At 49.8% G+C, this 13,341-nt stretch overlaps 2 protein-coding genes across 2 annotated transcripts in view; both read right to left on the bottom strand.

Moving 5' to 3' along the window:
* The window catches only part of PPP3R1 (protein phosphatase 3 regulatory subunit B, alpha), a 45,910-nt gene extending 43,895 nt beyond the window's left edge, over positions 1-2,015 (bottom strand). The window contains exon 1 of the mRNA XM_056856952.1: positions 1,982-2,015. Coding sequence (XP_056712930.1) covers positions 1,982-1,984 — 3 coding nt within the window. The 5' untranslated portion in view covers positions 1,985-2,015. The remainder of the gene's footprint in view (positions 1-1,981) is intronic.
* Positions 1-13,341, bottom strand: part of CNRIP1 (cannabinoid receptor interacting protein 1) — a 164,578-nt gene that overhangs the window by 124,190 nt on the left and 27,047 nt on the right. The window lies entirely within an intron of this gene.

Raw genomic sequence — 13,341 nt, 5'->3', positions numbered from 1 at the left:
TAGAGCAGTTTTGCGGCAAGGATCTATGCTTCAAGTGTGTGGGAAGGGAGGCTGCATGTCAAAGAAACTGGCAGCTGCAAGGAAAAAGGCGAGCCTGTGCTAAAACAGAAAATTTAGAGCAAGGGAAGAGCATGCCGCAATCTGAGTAAACCCCAGCAAACAAAACAGGACTTACTGCCTGTGCGTGTTTACTTGGATCTGGTTGCATACAAGCAGCTCCTCAAGATGTGGTTAGTGACCAGCAACCACCTATCCTTCCCCGCAGGGCTGGGAAAAACACCCAATTTCCCAGCTGCTTCCAAGCCTGGGGGCAGGCGGGGGGGGGGGGTGTTTGTGAAGGATCCTCACCTGCCACAGCAATTCTCCATATAAAGGATTACCTAACTGAGAATATGAAGGTGTTTCATTATGCAGTGTACATCACTGTGAGAACTTGGTGGGGGAAGGGGGGGAAACAAGCCATTATACAAGGCTGAGGGGGGAGGAAAAGGAAAAGCTGGCAATGGGGGTGACAAGTCACTACAGAAGGTGGGGGGGAGGAAACCCTGGCTGCAGGGGGGACAAGCTATTATACAAGGCTGTGGGGGGGGGGCTGACAAAGCTGGTAGAGGGGGGACAAACCACTAGAGAAGACTGGGGGGGGAGAGAAAACCTGGATCTAGGGGGGATAAGCTATTATTCAAGGCTGGGGGGGCAGACAAAACTGGTAGTAGGGGGGAAGCCACCATACAAGGCTGGGGGAGAGGAAAAGGTGTTGCGGGACAAGCCACCTCAGAAGGCTGGGAGGGGGGAGGAAAATCTGGCTGTGGTGTGGGGGGAGGCAAGCTATTATACAAGGCCAAGAGGAGGAAGAGGAAAAGGCAAAGGGGGGGGACAAGGCACTATAAGACTGGGGGAGAGAGAGAGTAGTGGGGGGGGGACAACCCACTATACAAGTCTGGGGGAGGAAGAGGAAAAGGAAAAGCTGGTAATGGGGGGGGGGTTTACAAGCCACTATACAAGGCTGGAGGAGAGGAAAAGCTGTTGGGGGGGACAAGCCACTAGAGAAAGTGGGGGGGTAACCTGGCTGTAGGGGGGCAAGCTATTATTCAAGGCCAGGAGGAGGAAAAGGAAAATGTGTGTGTGGGGGGGGGAGGGCAAGGCACTATATAAGGCTGGGGGGAGGAAAACCTATTATAGGAGGAGAAACTATTATACAAGGCTGGGGGGCAGACAAAGCTGGTAGTGGGGGGGGGAGCCACTACACAAGGCTGGGGGACAGAAGAAACTGTTGGGGGGACAAGCCACTATACAAGACCAGGGGGAGGAAAAGGTGGGGGGAGATGACAAGGCGCCATATAGGACTGGGGGAAGGAAAGCGAGTAGTGGGGGGGGGGACAACCCACTATACAAGCCTGGGGGATGAAAACGAAAAACTGGTAATTGGGGTGGGGGGTACAAGCCACTATACAAGGCGGGGGGGGGGGCAGAAACAGCTGGTGGGGGAGGGAAGACCCTATGCAAGGCTGGATGGGGGGGAGAGAAGCGGCGACGCTGCGGCAAGACGCCAGAAGAGCTGCGGGGGCCGGAGGGGTTTTTCTATCTCCCCCCCCCATCGATGTGTTGATGAGTTCAGAATAGGAAAAATGGAAAGGGGGGGGCGAAATTTGCAGGAGACGAAGGCAGCCACCCCTGGGGTGGGGGGAAGGTAGGGAATGAACGGGGGGGGGGTTCATTTTGCCCGGGGCGGGGCACTGCGGGGAAGGGGGGGTGGCCCCCCCTGGAAAAGCCACCTAGTAGCTGGGGGGGGGAGAGAAAGAACCACACGAGGGATGTGAAAAGGACGTCACGGGGGGGGGGAGAGAAGCGAAGGTGACAAATAAAGGCGACAAATAAAGAAGGTGGGAAATAGAGGTAAGAAAAAGCCTTCTCAAAATTGGGGGGGGGGTTTAAAAGAAAGGCCCGAATAAAAGCCGCGGCGGCGGGGGGGGGTGCTCCTCACCATGGTGGCGGGTGGGCGTCGAGCGCTGAGTCCTCCTCCGCCGCCGCCGGCCGCCCTCTTTGCCTTTCCCCCCGCCGCCGCCTCCCTGCCTCAGCCTCGGCCGGCTCCTTCCTTCCTTCCTCCCTCCCTCCCTCCGGGCGAGGCCGACGACAGACCGGGCTGAGGGCCGCGCGGCCGTTGGCGGTTGGCCGTTGACGGTTGGGAGGGGGGGGGCGCCGCAGTGGCCTCGCGCCGCCGACCCCGCAGCCTCGTGAAGAAGGAGGGGGGGCGAGCGGAGAGGGAGAGGCGGCGGAAAGAGCCGAAGGGACGAAGGCGAGGAGGGATCGGCGGCGAATGGGAGGAGGGGGAGAGGGGGCGGGGTTTCCCGCATCCGGGCCACCGCTGCCGTCCCCCGCTCCGCTCCTCCTCCTCCAGCGGCGGAGCAGGGAGGGGCTTTTCCGATTTGCATACGGCGCCAGGGAGGCGGGGGGAGGAGGAGGAGGAGGAGGGAAGGCGGCGTGTGACGTCATCGCCGAGAAGGGCAGAAAGTGGGGGGGGGGAGATAATCAATTAAAAATGGAGGCTGGATGATTACAGGCATGTCACTTAGATAATAAAATACTTATAAAGTAATTGAGTCGGGGGATTAAACTGTTAGCAAAAGTATATACAATTTAATTATGGACAGAAGAGAGTGAGGGGGAAGTCATTTATGCTTTGTTATTTTTTAGATTAGAAATTTTTATAGATTTAATCTTATATTGTTAAGTATTATGGGGAAATGATGTATAAAATGAGAAAATAATAAAAAATTTATTTAAAAAAATGGAGGCTGGAGGATGGCTTTCCTCCTTGAAGAGTAAATGTGGAGGAGCAGGGTTGCCAACTCTAGGTTGGGAAATCCCTGGATAGTGAGTGGGTGGATAGGTAGGTGGGGGGTGGAGCCTGGGAAGGGTGGGGGTTTAGGGAGGAGAGGGAACGGGGGGGGGAGAGAGATAATACAACAGAGTTGAGGTTGCCAACCTCCAGGTACTGGGGGAGAAACAGACACCTCTATACTAATACCCAAGGTTAGGAAAACAGTATAGGAGCGAAAAACATTTACAAGCGAGGTGCAATTTTTATATAAGCTGCTGAGATTCCTATAAACATACAAGGTACAAATACAAGTAACCACACTATAACCAACCAATTGAACCAAGTTCAATTTTCAGATGAATAAGAATATACAATAATATACAATAGAGGAGCAAAAAATCTTTCAAAGGTCTCAGCAGAGGACCAAGTATGTATAAGTTCAATGTTCAGATGAATAAGAAGCCACAATCTTCAAGATTGTGGCTTCTTATTCATCTGAAAATTGAACTTGAACTTATACATACTTGGTACTCTGCTGAGACCTTTGAAAGATTTTTTGCTCCTTTATTGGATATTTTGTACATACTATGTGTTGGTTATACTGTGGTTACTTGTATTTGTACATTGTATCTAGGAATCTCAGTAGCTTATATAAAAATTGCACCTTTGTTTGTAAATGTTTTTCGCTCCTATACTGTTTTCCTAACCTCCAGGTACTAGCTGGAGATCTCCTGCTATGACATTGAAGTGCCTCCCCAAATCCCCTCCTCGTCAGGCTCCGCCCCAAAAACCTCCCACCGGTGGCAAGGGACCTGGCAACCCTAGCAAATGTCATTTAAGCCCCTCCCCAAACCCAGCCCTCCTCAGGCTCCACCCCAAAAATCTCCAGGTACTCCCCAACCCGGAGATGGCAACTCTTAAGTCTGTTAGGGTTGCCAGATCTGGGTTGGGAAATACCTGGAGATGCTGGGGGCGGAGCCTCAGGAGGGCGGGATTTGGGGAGGGGCTTCAATGACGTGGAGTCCAATTGCCAAAGCGGCCATTTTCTCCAGGAGAACTGATCTCTGTCGCCCAGAGATCAGTTGTAATAGCGGGAGAGGTCCAGCCACCTCCTGGAGGTTGCCAACTTGAGTGGAGCCTGGGGAGGACAGAGACCTCAGTGGGGTACAATACCACAGAGTCCACCCTCCAAAGCCTCCAATGTCTCCAGGGGAACTGATCTCTGCAGTCTGGAGATGAGCTAATTCCAGAAGATGCTCAGGTCCCACCTGGAAAGGAGGCTGGCATCCCTGTGAGGTGCCCAGGGACCCCTTTGTGCCAACAGACGTGGTTCCTGGGCCCATATTCCACTGTACCCTCCAAAGCGGCCTTTTCCTCCACGGGAACTGTTCCCTGTGATGCTGGAGATCAGTTCTAATTCCAGGAGATCTCCAGCCCCCACCTGGAGATTTGGTAAACAAAGGTTAGCGTGCTGTAGGATACTCAGCAAACTAGAAACAGCACTTCACAAGTTAGACACAATGATTATAAAGTAGTGGTATTTAATAACATATCCACCACTGATAGTATATAGGCAAAAACATGTGTTGTTAATTATTGCCTTAAAAGTAACACCAAAGAGAGGACTATGCCTTGTTACAAACAAATAACAGTATTATAGGTAATTGGAGATTGGCAACCCTAGACTGATAATAAAGGCTTACCAGGGAGCGCTATTTTGCTACGACGGTCCCGTTTTCCTTTCCACCACCGTCTCCACAGCTGAGTAGGGACATAGGATTCTTATTTCTTGATGGTCGCCTAAAGTGCTACTGGACTCAAATCTAGTTCATCTCCCTACAGAGGCCAATGTTCTGCCTCCAAGCATTTCCCCTCCATTCTAATCAAGCTGGACACAATATGCATTATACCTTTGCATCCTACGTTCCTTCTTTACAACACCCCTCCCACCTTCTGACTGGATACAAAGACTCAGAGATCTCAATTCCTACTCCTATCTGACGAAAGTAGCTGTGACTCTTGCAAGTTTGTATCCCTAAAATCAGGGGTGTCAAACATAAGGCCTGCGGGCCAGATCCGGCCCCTTGAAAACTTATCCGGCCAGCCAAGGCAGCCACCTTCCCCCCACTCTCAATCTGAGCTGGCAAGGCATGGCCAGTCCCAACCAAGTGACAATTATGGCATACCCGACCCTTGTAACAATTGAGATCAACACCCCTGCCATAAGGCTTGTTGGTCTCTTAAGAGCCAGCGTGGTGTAGTGGTTAAGAGCAGTGGTCTGGAGTGGTGGACTCTGCTCTGGAGAACTGGGTTTGATTCCCCACTCCTCCACACGAGCGGCAGAGGCTAATCTGGTTAACTAGGTTTGTTTCCCCACTCCTACACACAAAGCCAGCTGGGTGACCTTGGGCTAGTCACACTCTCAGCCCCACCTACCTCACAGGGTGTCTGTTGTGGGGAGGGGAAGGGTGTAAAGGAAAAGCACTCTGCGTTTCCTTTTGCTATGAAACATTGGTTCAGGCTGCGGCCTGCTATATTTTGGTATCAAACCTGTGAGGGCTGAAGACGACAAGCCAGCCCTCTGCAAAAAGCATTCCTGTGCGAAAGTTATCTTCTGTTTGAAGTATGTGGGAACGGGGGGAGGGAGCACAGTCACAAGCTACCCCTCTTTCAAAATCCCCCTTCCTGATGGTGGGCCATAAACACCTATCAGTTTCCAAGGTGATAAATCTGCCACAGCTGTTATCTCTAGCCTGGGAAGATCCGGTTGTTTTGCATTTTCTGCAGAGGTGCAAAATCATCCCTGGCTTCAAAGGAGGGAGATGACTTGACAAATCTTTTATTGGTTTATTACTTTCCTAGCAATTACATTGGTTGCCTGATCACCAGCCCATGGAATTGAGAGGATAAAATGAACCTATTCTGATCCAAAAAAATATGGAGCTGAACGACACGCTGGCCGTGGTCTGATCTTCATCAATAATTCGTGATGGCTTTGCTCCAAGGAGAATCCATGTGGGACTGAAACTCTGCACGATGGAAACGAACCTTGCTTTGGGACTCTGGTAACAACTTTGAATCCAAACTTTTGTCTTTGTAACTTGCTTGCAAGCCATGCCTAAGAATTACTGTGTAGTTAGTGATTGTTAGACTTTCTTGTTTTGTGCTATTTTACCTCCACGAATATCTTTCTTTCTGTAATGAGCACATTTCTTTAAAATAAACTTTTGACTTTACCTTAAGGTCTGCGAAATCTTTTTGGGGCTCAGGGCTAATTCCTCGTGCCTACCTGTGTGTGGAAACCACCTACCTGTTGTAACGTTTGAGGATAGCTACCTTCCCCTGACAGAATCTCTACCCTGCAGGGTTGTTGCTGTCTTTTTGGCCTTTTGGAAATTAGTTGGGGAAGAGTCGCTCTCAGCTTATCCCTGATAAAGCTAAGCCTTTTGGAACTGAGAGCTGGTGGCAGACCTACCTACACTGTGCTCTAGGAGGAATTCTGGAGCCCAGTGGGTGTTTTGGGTTTTCTTAGGAAAACATTTGGTAACTTTTGAACCAAAAGAGGAACTGGCTTGACAGAGGTCACACTGGGTCTCCTCTGCAAAGGGTCATAAGCCGGTTTGAGTCTCCCTTAAGTGGTGGAGAAAGTCGGCATATAAAAACCAACTCTTCTTCTTGACTCAACTCTAACTATTCTTCTCCTTTTGTTGCTCTTTCAGTGGCAACAAATCTTTATTCGCTTTATGCCTGGGGGAAAATCATTAAAAATAATAATTTATAACAAATATTTATATTTGCTTATATTGCAATATAAGCAAACCTGACAAAATTTCTAGTAAACACAATTGTCAACAGTGGCCTACAAAGTGATTTATATTTATCCCAAAATCTCTCCCAGTCTTTCAATTAAAATTACACATTTGCACGATGATAATGCACAATGATTCCCCACTCCTACCAATGAAGCCAGCTGGTTCATCATGGGCTAGTCACAGCTCCCTTAGAGTTCCCTCAGCCCCACCTACCTCACAGGGTGTCTGTTGTGGGGAGGGGAAGGGACGGCGATTGTAAGTCGGTTTGATTCTCCCTTAAGTGGTAGAGAAAGTCCAACTCTTCTTCTTAGTCTTCTTCTTCATTGTTGTCGTCATGATGCAGCTGCAGTCCTTGAAGTCAAACATTGTTTTTAATCAACAAATGTGTATTCCTTTGTTTCTTTAAAAAAAAAATCTTCAGGATACCAAGATGTGGTACCAACCTCCAGGTGGGACCTGGAAATCTCCTGGAATTGGAACTGATCACCAGGCAACAGAGATCAGTTCCCAATAGAAATCAGTTCTCATGGAGAAAATGGTTGCTTTGGAGGGCGGACTCTATTGCATTATAACTCACTGAGCTCCCTGCCCAAACCCCACCATCCCCAGCCTCTGCTCCCCAAACCTCCAGGAATTTCCCAACCCAGAGTTGGCAACCCTAGGAGGCATTGGGCCCTGTTTTTAAAGAGACAAAGCCCTTCTTGTGAGAAGCCCTGGCCCACAGGGAGAAGATCACCTTTCCCCCTGCCACCGTTCCCTGAGCATAGTCCACCCCTACCCCAAGGGGCCGAAAAATTACCCCAGAGGGAAAGTACAGGTATAAACACTCTTCTGGTGGTTTCTCTCTGTTGCTAACTACCCGTGGGGAATAGCGACGCACATCTCAGAACAACATTACTACAAAGAGGCAGCTCAGTGAACAGTGACAGGATCATAGAATAAAAGAGTTGGAAGAGGCCATAGAGGCCATCTAGTCCAACCCTCTGCTCAATGCAGGATCAGCCCCTAAAGCATCCCTGACAAGTGTTTGTCCAGCCTCTGCTTACTGTAAAAGAAATTCCCCATATATCCAGCTAGTACCTTTCCTCCCTCAATTTAAACCCATTATTGCGAGTCCTCTCCTCTGCTGCCAACAGGAACAGTTCCCTGCCCTCCTCTAAGTGACAGCCCTTCAAATACTTCAAGAGAGCAATCCTTTTCCCCCTTAACCTCCTCCAGACTGAACATTCCCAAGTCCATCAGCCTTTCCTCGCAGGGCTTGGTCTCCAGGCCCCCCGATCATCCTCGTCGCTCTCCTCTGCACTCACTCGATTCTGTCCACATCCTTTTTGAAGAGGGGCCTCCAGAACTGCACACAATACTCCAATGCACACAATGATAAATACTGTGATTTATCATTTTTAAAAAGGTGTACATTGGATTACCTGGATGCTGTATGAACACTTGACTTATTTTTTAAAATTAAGAATGAGGTTTATTCCTTCTTCGAGGAGGAATGAGAATGCTATTGTGCTTCTGAACTCAGCACACAAAGAAGGGTCTTACCTGTCACAGCAGGTAATACATAAGAAATACCACCTAGGAAGCTTTTCTCTCGTCGGTTGGTTTTCATGCCAGGAAAAATGTTTGATGCTGTATTTCTACGTGTTAACCAGCTGTGAAAGGTAAACTCCTCCTTTTGGGGATAGGTTCAGAAGCACAATAGCGTTCCCGTTACTGTGAGAAGGGAGTTTACCTTTCAACAGGAGGCAGAATGTATAGGAATACAGCATACCACATTTTTCCTGGCATGAAAATAAAGCTTTGCGAGCCGAATTTCTGTGACTCAAGTTGCTGAAAAGAGAAAAGAATGGGCGGCTACCTGAAAATGTTTTTAAAAAGACGTAACTCTTGTATTGGGAAACACTCTTCTGCTTTAGCAACCACCTGAAATAACTAAATATGAATATCTACTTATGTTTATTTTTAATTTTATTTATATCCTGCTCCACCGCAGCAGTGCCTGGCTCATGGCAGCTCACAACAACATAGTACACAATTTAAAAACATATAATTCTAGATAAAATTCTTAATACAAGAAGCATTGCCAACCTGGAGATCTAGATCTCCAGATGACAGAGAGCAGTTCCCCTGGAGAAAATGGCTGCTTTGGAGGGTGGACTCTGTGTAGGGTTGCCAACTATCAGGTACTAGCTGGAGATCTCCCACTATTACAACTGATCTCCAGCTGATAGAGATCAGTTCACCTGGAGAAAATGGCTGCTTTGGCAATTGGACTGTATGGCATTGATGTCCCTCCCCAAACCCCACCCTCCTCAGGCTCCACCCCAAAAACCTCCTGCCGATGTTGAAGATGGACCTGGCAACCTTAGAGATCTGTTGTAATAGAGATCTCCACCTAGTACCTGGAGGTTGGCAACTAGACTTGCCAGGCCCCGCAGCTCCACTAGCGGGAGCTTTGCGGGGCTGTGGTTGATGTGCGTGGTGTGCATGTGCACCTGGTCTACCCGGAAGCAACACGGACACTCTAGCCATCCCATCCCATGCCCTGCCGGTTGCCAAACTCTCCCCTCCCCAGGCTCTGCCCCCAAATCTCCCAGGTATTTCCCAACCCAGAGCTGGCAACTGTAATCATTCTCCTGAACACCAGGGCAGTAGCTACATGAAGGGGAGAGGCTGTGGCTCTAGTGGTAGAGCATCTGCTTGGCATGCAGAAGGTCCCAGGTTCAATCCCCGGCATCTCCAGTTCAAGGGACTAGGCAAGTAGGTGACGTGAAAGACCTCTGCCTGAGACCCTGGAGAGCCGCTGCCGGTCTGAGTAGACAGTATTGACTTTGATGGACCAAGGGTCTGATTCAGTATAAGGCAGCTTCGTATGTTCAAAAGAGTTCTTCAGTGAGCAAAATTTAGAGTGGGGTGAGGAATATTAGGTATTAAACAAAAGAAAGTGAATAGTGTATGCACCCGCTCTAGGGCAGTGGTGGCGAACCTCTGGCACGCGTGCCAGAGGGAGCACTCAGAGCCCTCTCTGTGGGCACGCGTGCCGTTGCCCCAGCACAGAGTTTGCCTGAGTTCGTTACTAGAAAGCCAGAGGGATGTGGGGCTGGTCCACTCCCCTGCCCCTCTCCATGCGCACCTGAGGGCATTTCTCACATCATCTGCCACTCTGCCCAGCAGCCCAGTGGGAGCACTTCCTCCCTCCCCTGTCACATGCGGCAGGGCGGCTCACATGCGGTGTGAGGGTGCGGCGCGGACGGCAGCCTGTTGAGTCTGTGGCGAAGGTGATTCCAGTGGTGGGTTGGAGAGGAGCTAGGTTGGAGCATAGCTCACAGCGTGGCATAGCTGAAGGGGAGCAGAGCGCTCGGGCCACAGCGCAGGCTTTGCGGCGCCTCCCACCTTTCAGTGAAATCCCCTACTAAAAGAGGAACACCCACTTACCCAGCATGTAATTAACCTGTGGAACTCCTTGCCACAGCATGTGGTGATGGCATCTATCCTAGATGCCTTTAAGAGGGGATTGGACAAATTTCTCGAGGAAAAATCCATCACGGGTTACTAGCCCTGATGGGTATGTGCTACCTCCTTATTATCATATTCAGGTTAAATTGCCGTGTTGGCACTTTGCGATAAATAAGTGGGTTTGGGGTTGCAGTTTGGGCATTCGGTCTCTAAAAGGTTCACCATCACTGCTCTAGGGTTTTGGCCACCCGCAAGCCAGCAGCGCAATTATGCTTCAAATGTGATTTTTGCTGGCACTCGCGGCCTTTTGGCTGGCAGGCAGCCTGGCAGTACAGTCAGTTGTTCATTTTACCTGGACTCAGCAAGCTGCATATAGCTGCATTAATCACTCCGCGAGCCAACTGCAGAAACCCTTTGGATTGGGGTGCCTGGCCAAGGGCATCTTTGGACTCTTATCACAATCACTGCGCTTCTTGAACGGCCAACAATTGAACCAGCGGCGCTGTACAACTACCGAATACTGCAGGGCATGGTGTAAAGCCGTACGTCATGAGGGTTGCCAGCTCCGGGTTGGGAAATACCTGGAGATTTTGGGGGCGGAGCCTGAGGAGGGTGGGGTTTGGGGAGGGGAGGGACTTCAGTGGGGTGTAATGCCATAGAGTCCAATTGCCAAAGCGGCCATTTGCTCCAGGGGAACTGTTCTCTGTCTTCTGGAGATCAGTTGTAATAGCAGGAGATCTTCAGCCTAGGGTTGCCAGCTCCGAGTTGGGAAATACTTAGAGATTTTGGGGATAGAGCCGGAGGAGGGCTGGGTTTGGGGAGGGAGGGACTTTAGCTTTTAAGCTCCAGCATATAACAATTTAGTAAGTATTATGTAGCCAGCTGGATTTATTATTTTATTGTTGCCGTTGCCTATTAACTATGTAACGTATTTTTATCCTTTTCTTGAACTTTTCTATCAATAGAGCTTTTTAAGCTACATTGTTGAGTTCACTGGCCTAACCCAGTCACAGTATCGGTACCAAGACCGTTATGGGGGCTGACTGCTCATCCTCCTCCCCAGCTCCACTACAACCAAGCTCCCGCTGGTGGCGAGGAGGGACCTGGCAACCCTATCCCCATACTGCAGGGATGAGTTCCACTGGAGAAAATACAAGTCTTGGAGGACATACTCTATGCAAGGGGTATAGGGTTGCCAACCTCCGGGTACTAGCTGGAAATCTGCTATTACAACTGATCTCCAGCTGACAGAGATCAGTCCACCTGGAGAAAATGGCTGCTTTGGTAATTGGACTCTATGGCATCGAAGTCCCTCCCCTCCCCAAACCCCGCCCTCCTCAGGTCCCCAAAACCTCCCACCGGTGGCAAAGAGGGACCTGGCAACCCTAAAGGGGTCCCCAATAGGGTTTCCAGCTCCAAGATGGGAAATACCTGGATATTTTGAGTGTGGAGCCTGAGGAGGGCGGGGTTTGGGGAGGGACTTCAATGCCATAGAGTCCTATTGCCAAAGCAGCCATTTTCTCCAGGGGAACTGATCTCTATCAGCTGGAGATCAGTTGTAATAGTGGGAGATCTCCAGCCACCACCTGGAGGTAGGCAGCCATACCCTGGAAGCCATCTTGAAGCTAATGAAGATGTAACAAAGGACATGTATCAGCAGGGGAATAATAACTCCCATTTCCCCTCTTCAGGGTCCTCTTCTGCTTACCACCCCGACCCCCAGTTCTGGCTCCACATAGGGAAGGGTCATGGCTCAATGGTAGAGCATCTCCTTGGCATGCAGAAGGTCCCAGGTTCAATCCCCGGCATCTCCTGTTAAAGGGACTAGGCAAGTAGGTGATGGGGGAAAGACCTCTGCCTGAGACCCTGGAGAGCCATGAAGATGGGCTGTGGCTCAGTGGTAGAGCATCTGCTTGGCATGCAGAAGGTCCCAGGTTCAATCCCCGGCATCTCCTGTTAAAGGGACTAGGCAAGTAGGTGATGGGGGAAAGACCTCTGCCTGAGACCCTGGAGAGCCATGAAGATGGGCTGTGGCTCAGTGGTAGAGCATCTGCTTGGCATGCAGAAGGTCCCAGGTTCAATCCCCGGCATCTCCTGTTAAAGGGACTAGGCAAGTAGGTGATGGGGGAAAGACCTCTGCCTGAGACCCTGGAGAGCCATGAAGATGGGCTGTGGCTCAGTGGTAGAGCATCTGCTTGGCATGCAGAAGGTCCCAGGTTCAATCCCCGGCATCTCCTGTTAAAGGGACTAGGCAAGTAGGTGATGGGGGAAAGACCTCTGCCTGAGACCCTGGAGAGCCATGAAGATGGGCTGTGGCTCAGTGGTAGAGCATCTGCTTGGCATGCAGAAGGTCCCAGGTTCAATCCCCGGCATCTCCAGTTAAAAGGACCAAGCAAGAGATGATGTGCCCTCCACTTGAGACCCTGGAGGGCAGCTGAGTAAAAAATACTGACCTTGATGGACTGATGGTTTATACGACCGCTTCATGTGTTCATGTGTATCCCGCCCTCCAGGTCTTTCCTTCCCCCTCTCTCACCAGCCCTCACCTGCAGGCACACCTGCCCTTCCCTCCCCCCTCCAGCTTGTCTGATTTTCTCTCCACTCCTACTAGGTAGCAAAGGAGGACAGGAAAAGCAAGCTATAACCGGCTTTCGCTTCCCCTTCTGGCCTGCTCCTGATCGCTGTCACCACCATGTTTTCACACAACATTTTGGGTTGCTATGGCAACCCAATATGCTGCCTGATCTGTCCCCCCCCCCCCCCCACTTTTGATATCTGTGCATGAACAGACATCTCTGTTACCATTTTGGAATCTGTGTTTTTTATACATTATTTAAAAAAAAACAATTTGGATTTTTTCCTGCAAACCAAGGAATTGCCACAGCTTTACAGAAAACTATGTACTAACACATAGGTACATATGTACCTGTGCACTTTGTAGAAACCTATATACTGGCTGTTTGCATTATGTGGATTTTTATAACTTGCATAGGGCCCATCCTTGACTGTGAAACATAAGGATGTGTCCCCACTGACTAGCTTCTGTTAGTAACTGGCTAGCCACATTTTAGATCTGTTCCAGCTTCCCAGAATTTGTTCAAAGACAGCTAGCATGGTATAGCGGCTAAGAGCGATGGTCTCTTTGTAATTTAGCATTTGGACCTTTGTTTTACAATTGTTAAGCTCAAGACTGGGCGAATATCAACTTGTATAAGTTGAAAATTGTTTTTGTGCACCTTAAAGATATGTGTG

The sequence above is a fragment of the Euleptes europaea genome, chromosome 10 (assembly GCF_029931775.1).
Source record: "Euleptes europaea isolate rEulEur1 chromosome 10, rEulEur1.hap1, whole genome shotgun sequence".
NCBI classification, from domain to species: domain Eukaryota; kingdom Metazoa; phylum Chordata; class Lepidosauria; order Squamata; family Sphaerodactylidae; genus Euleptes; species Euleptes europaea.
This window is presented reverse-complemented; position numbering and strand designations above follow the sequence as displayed.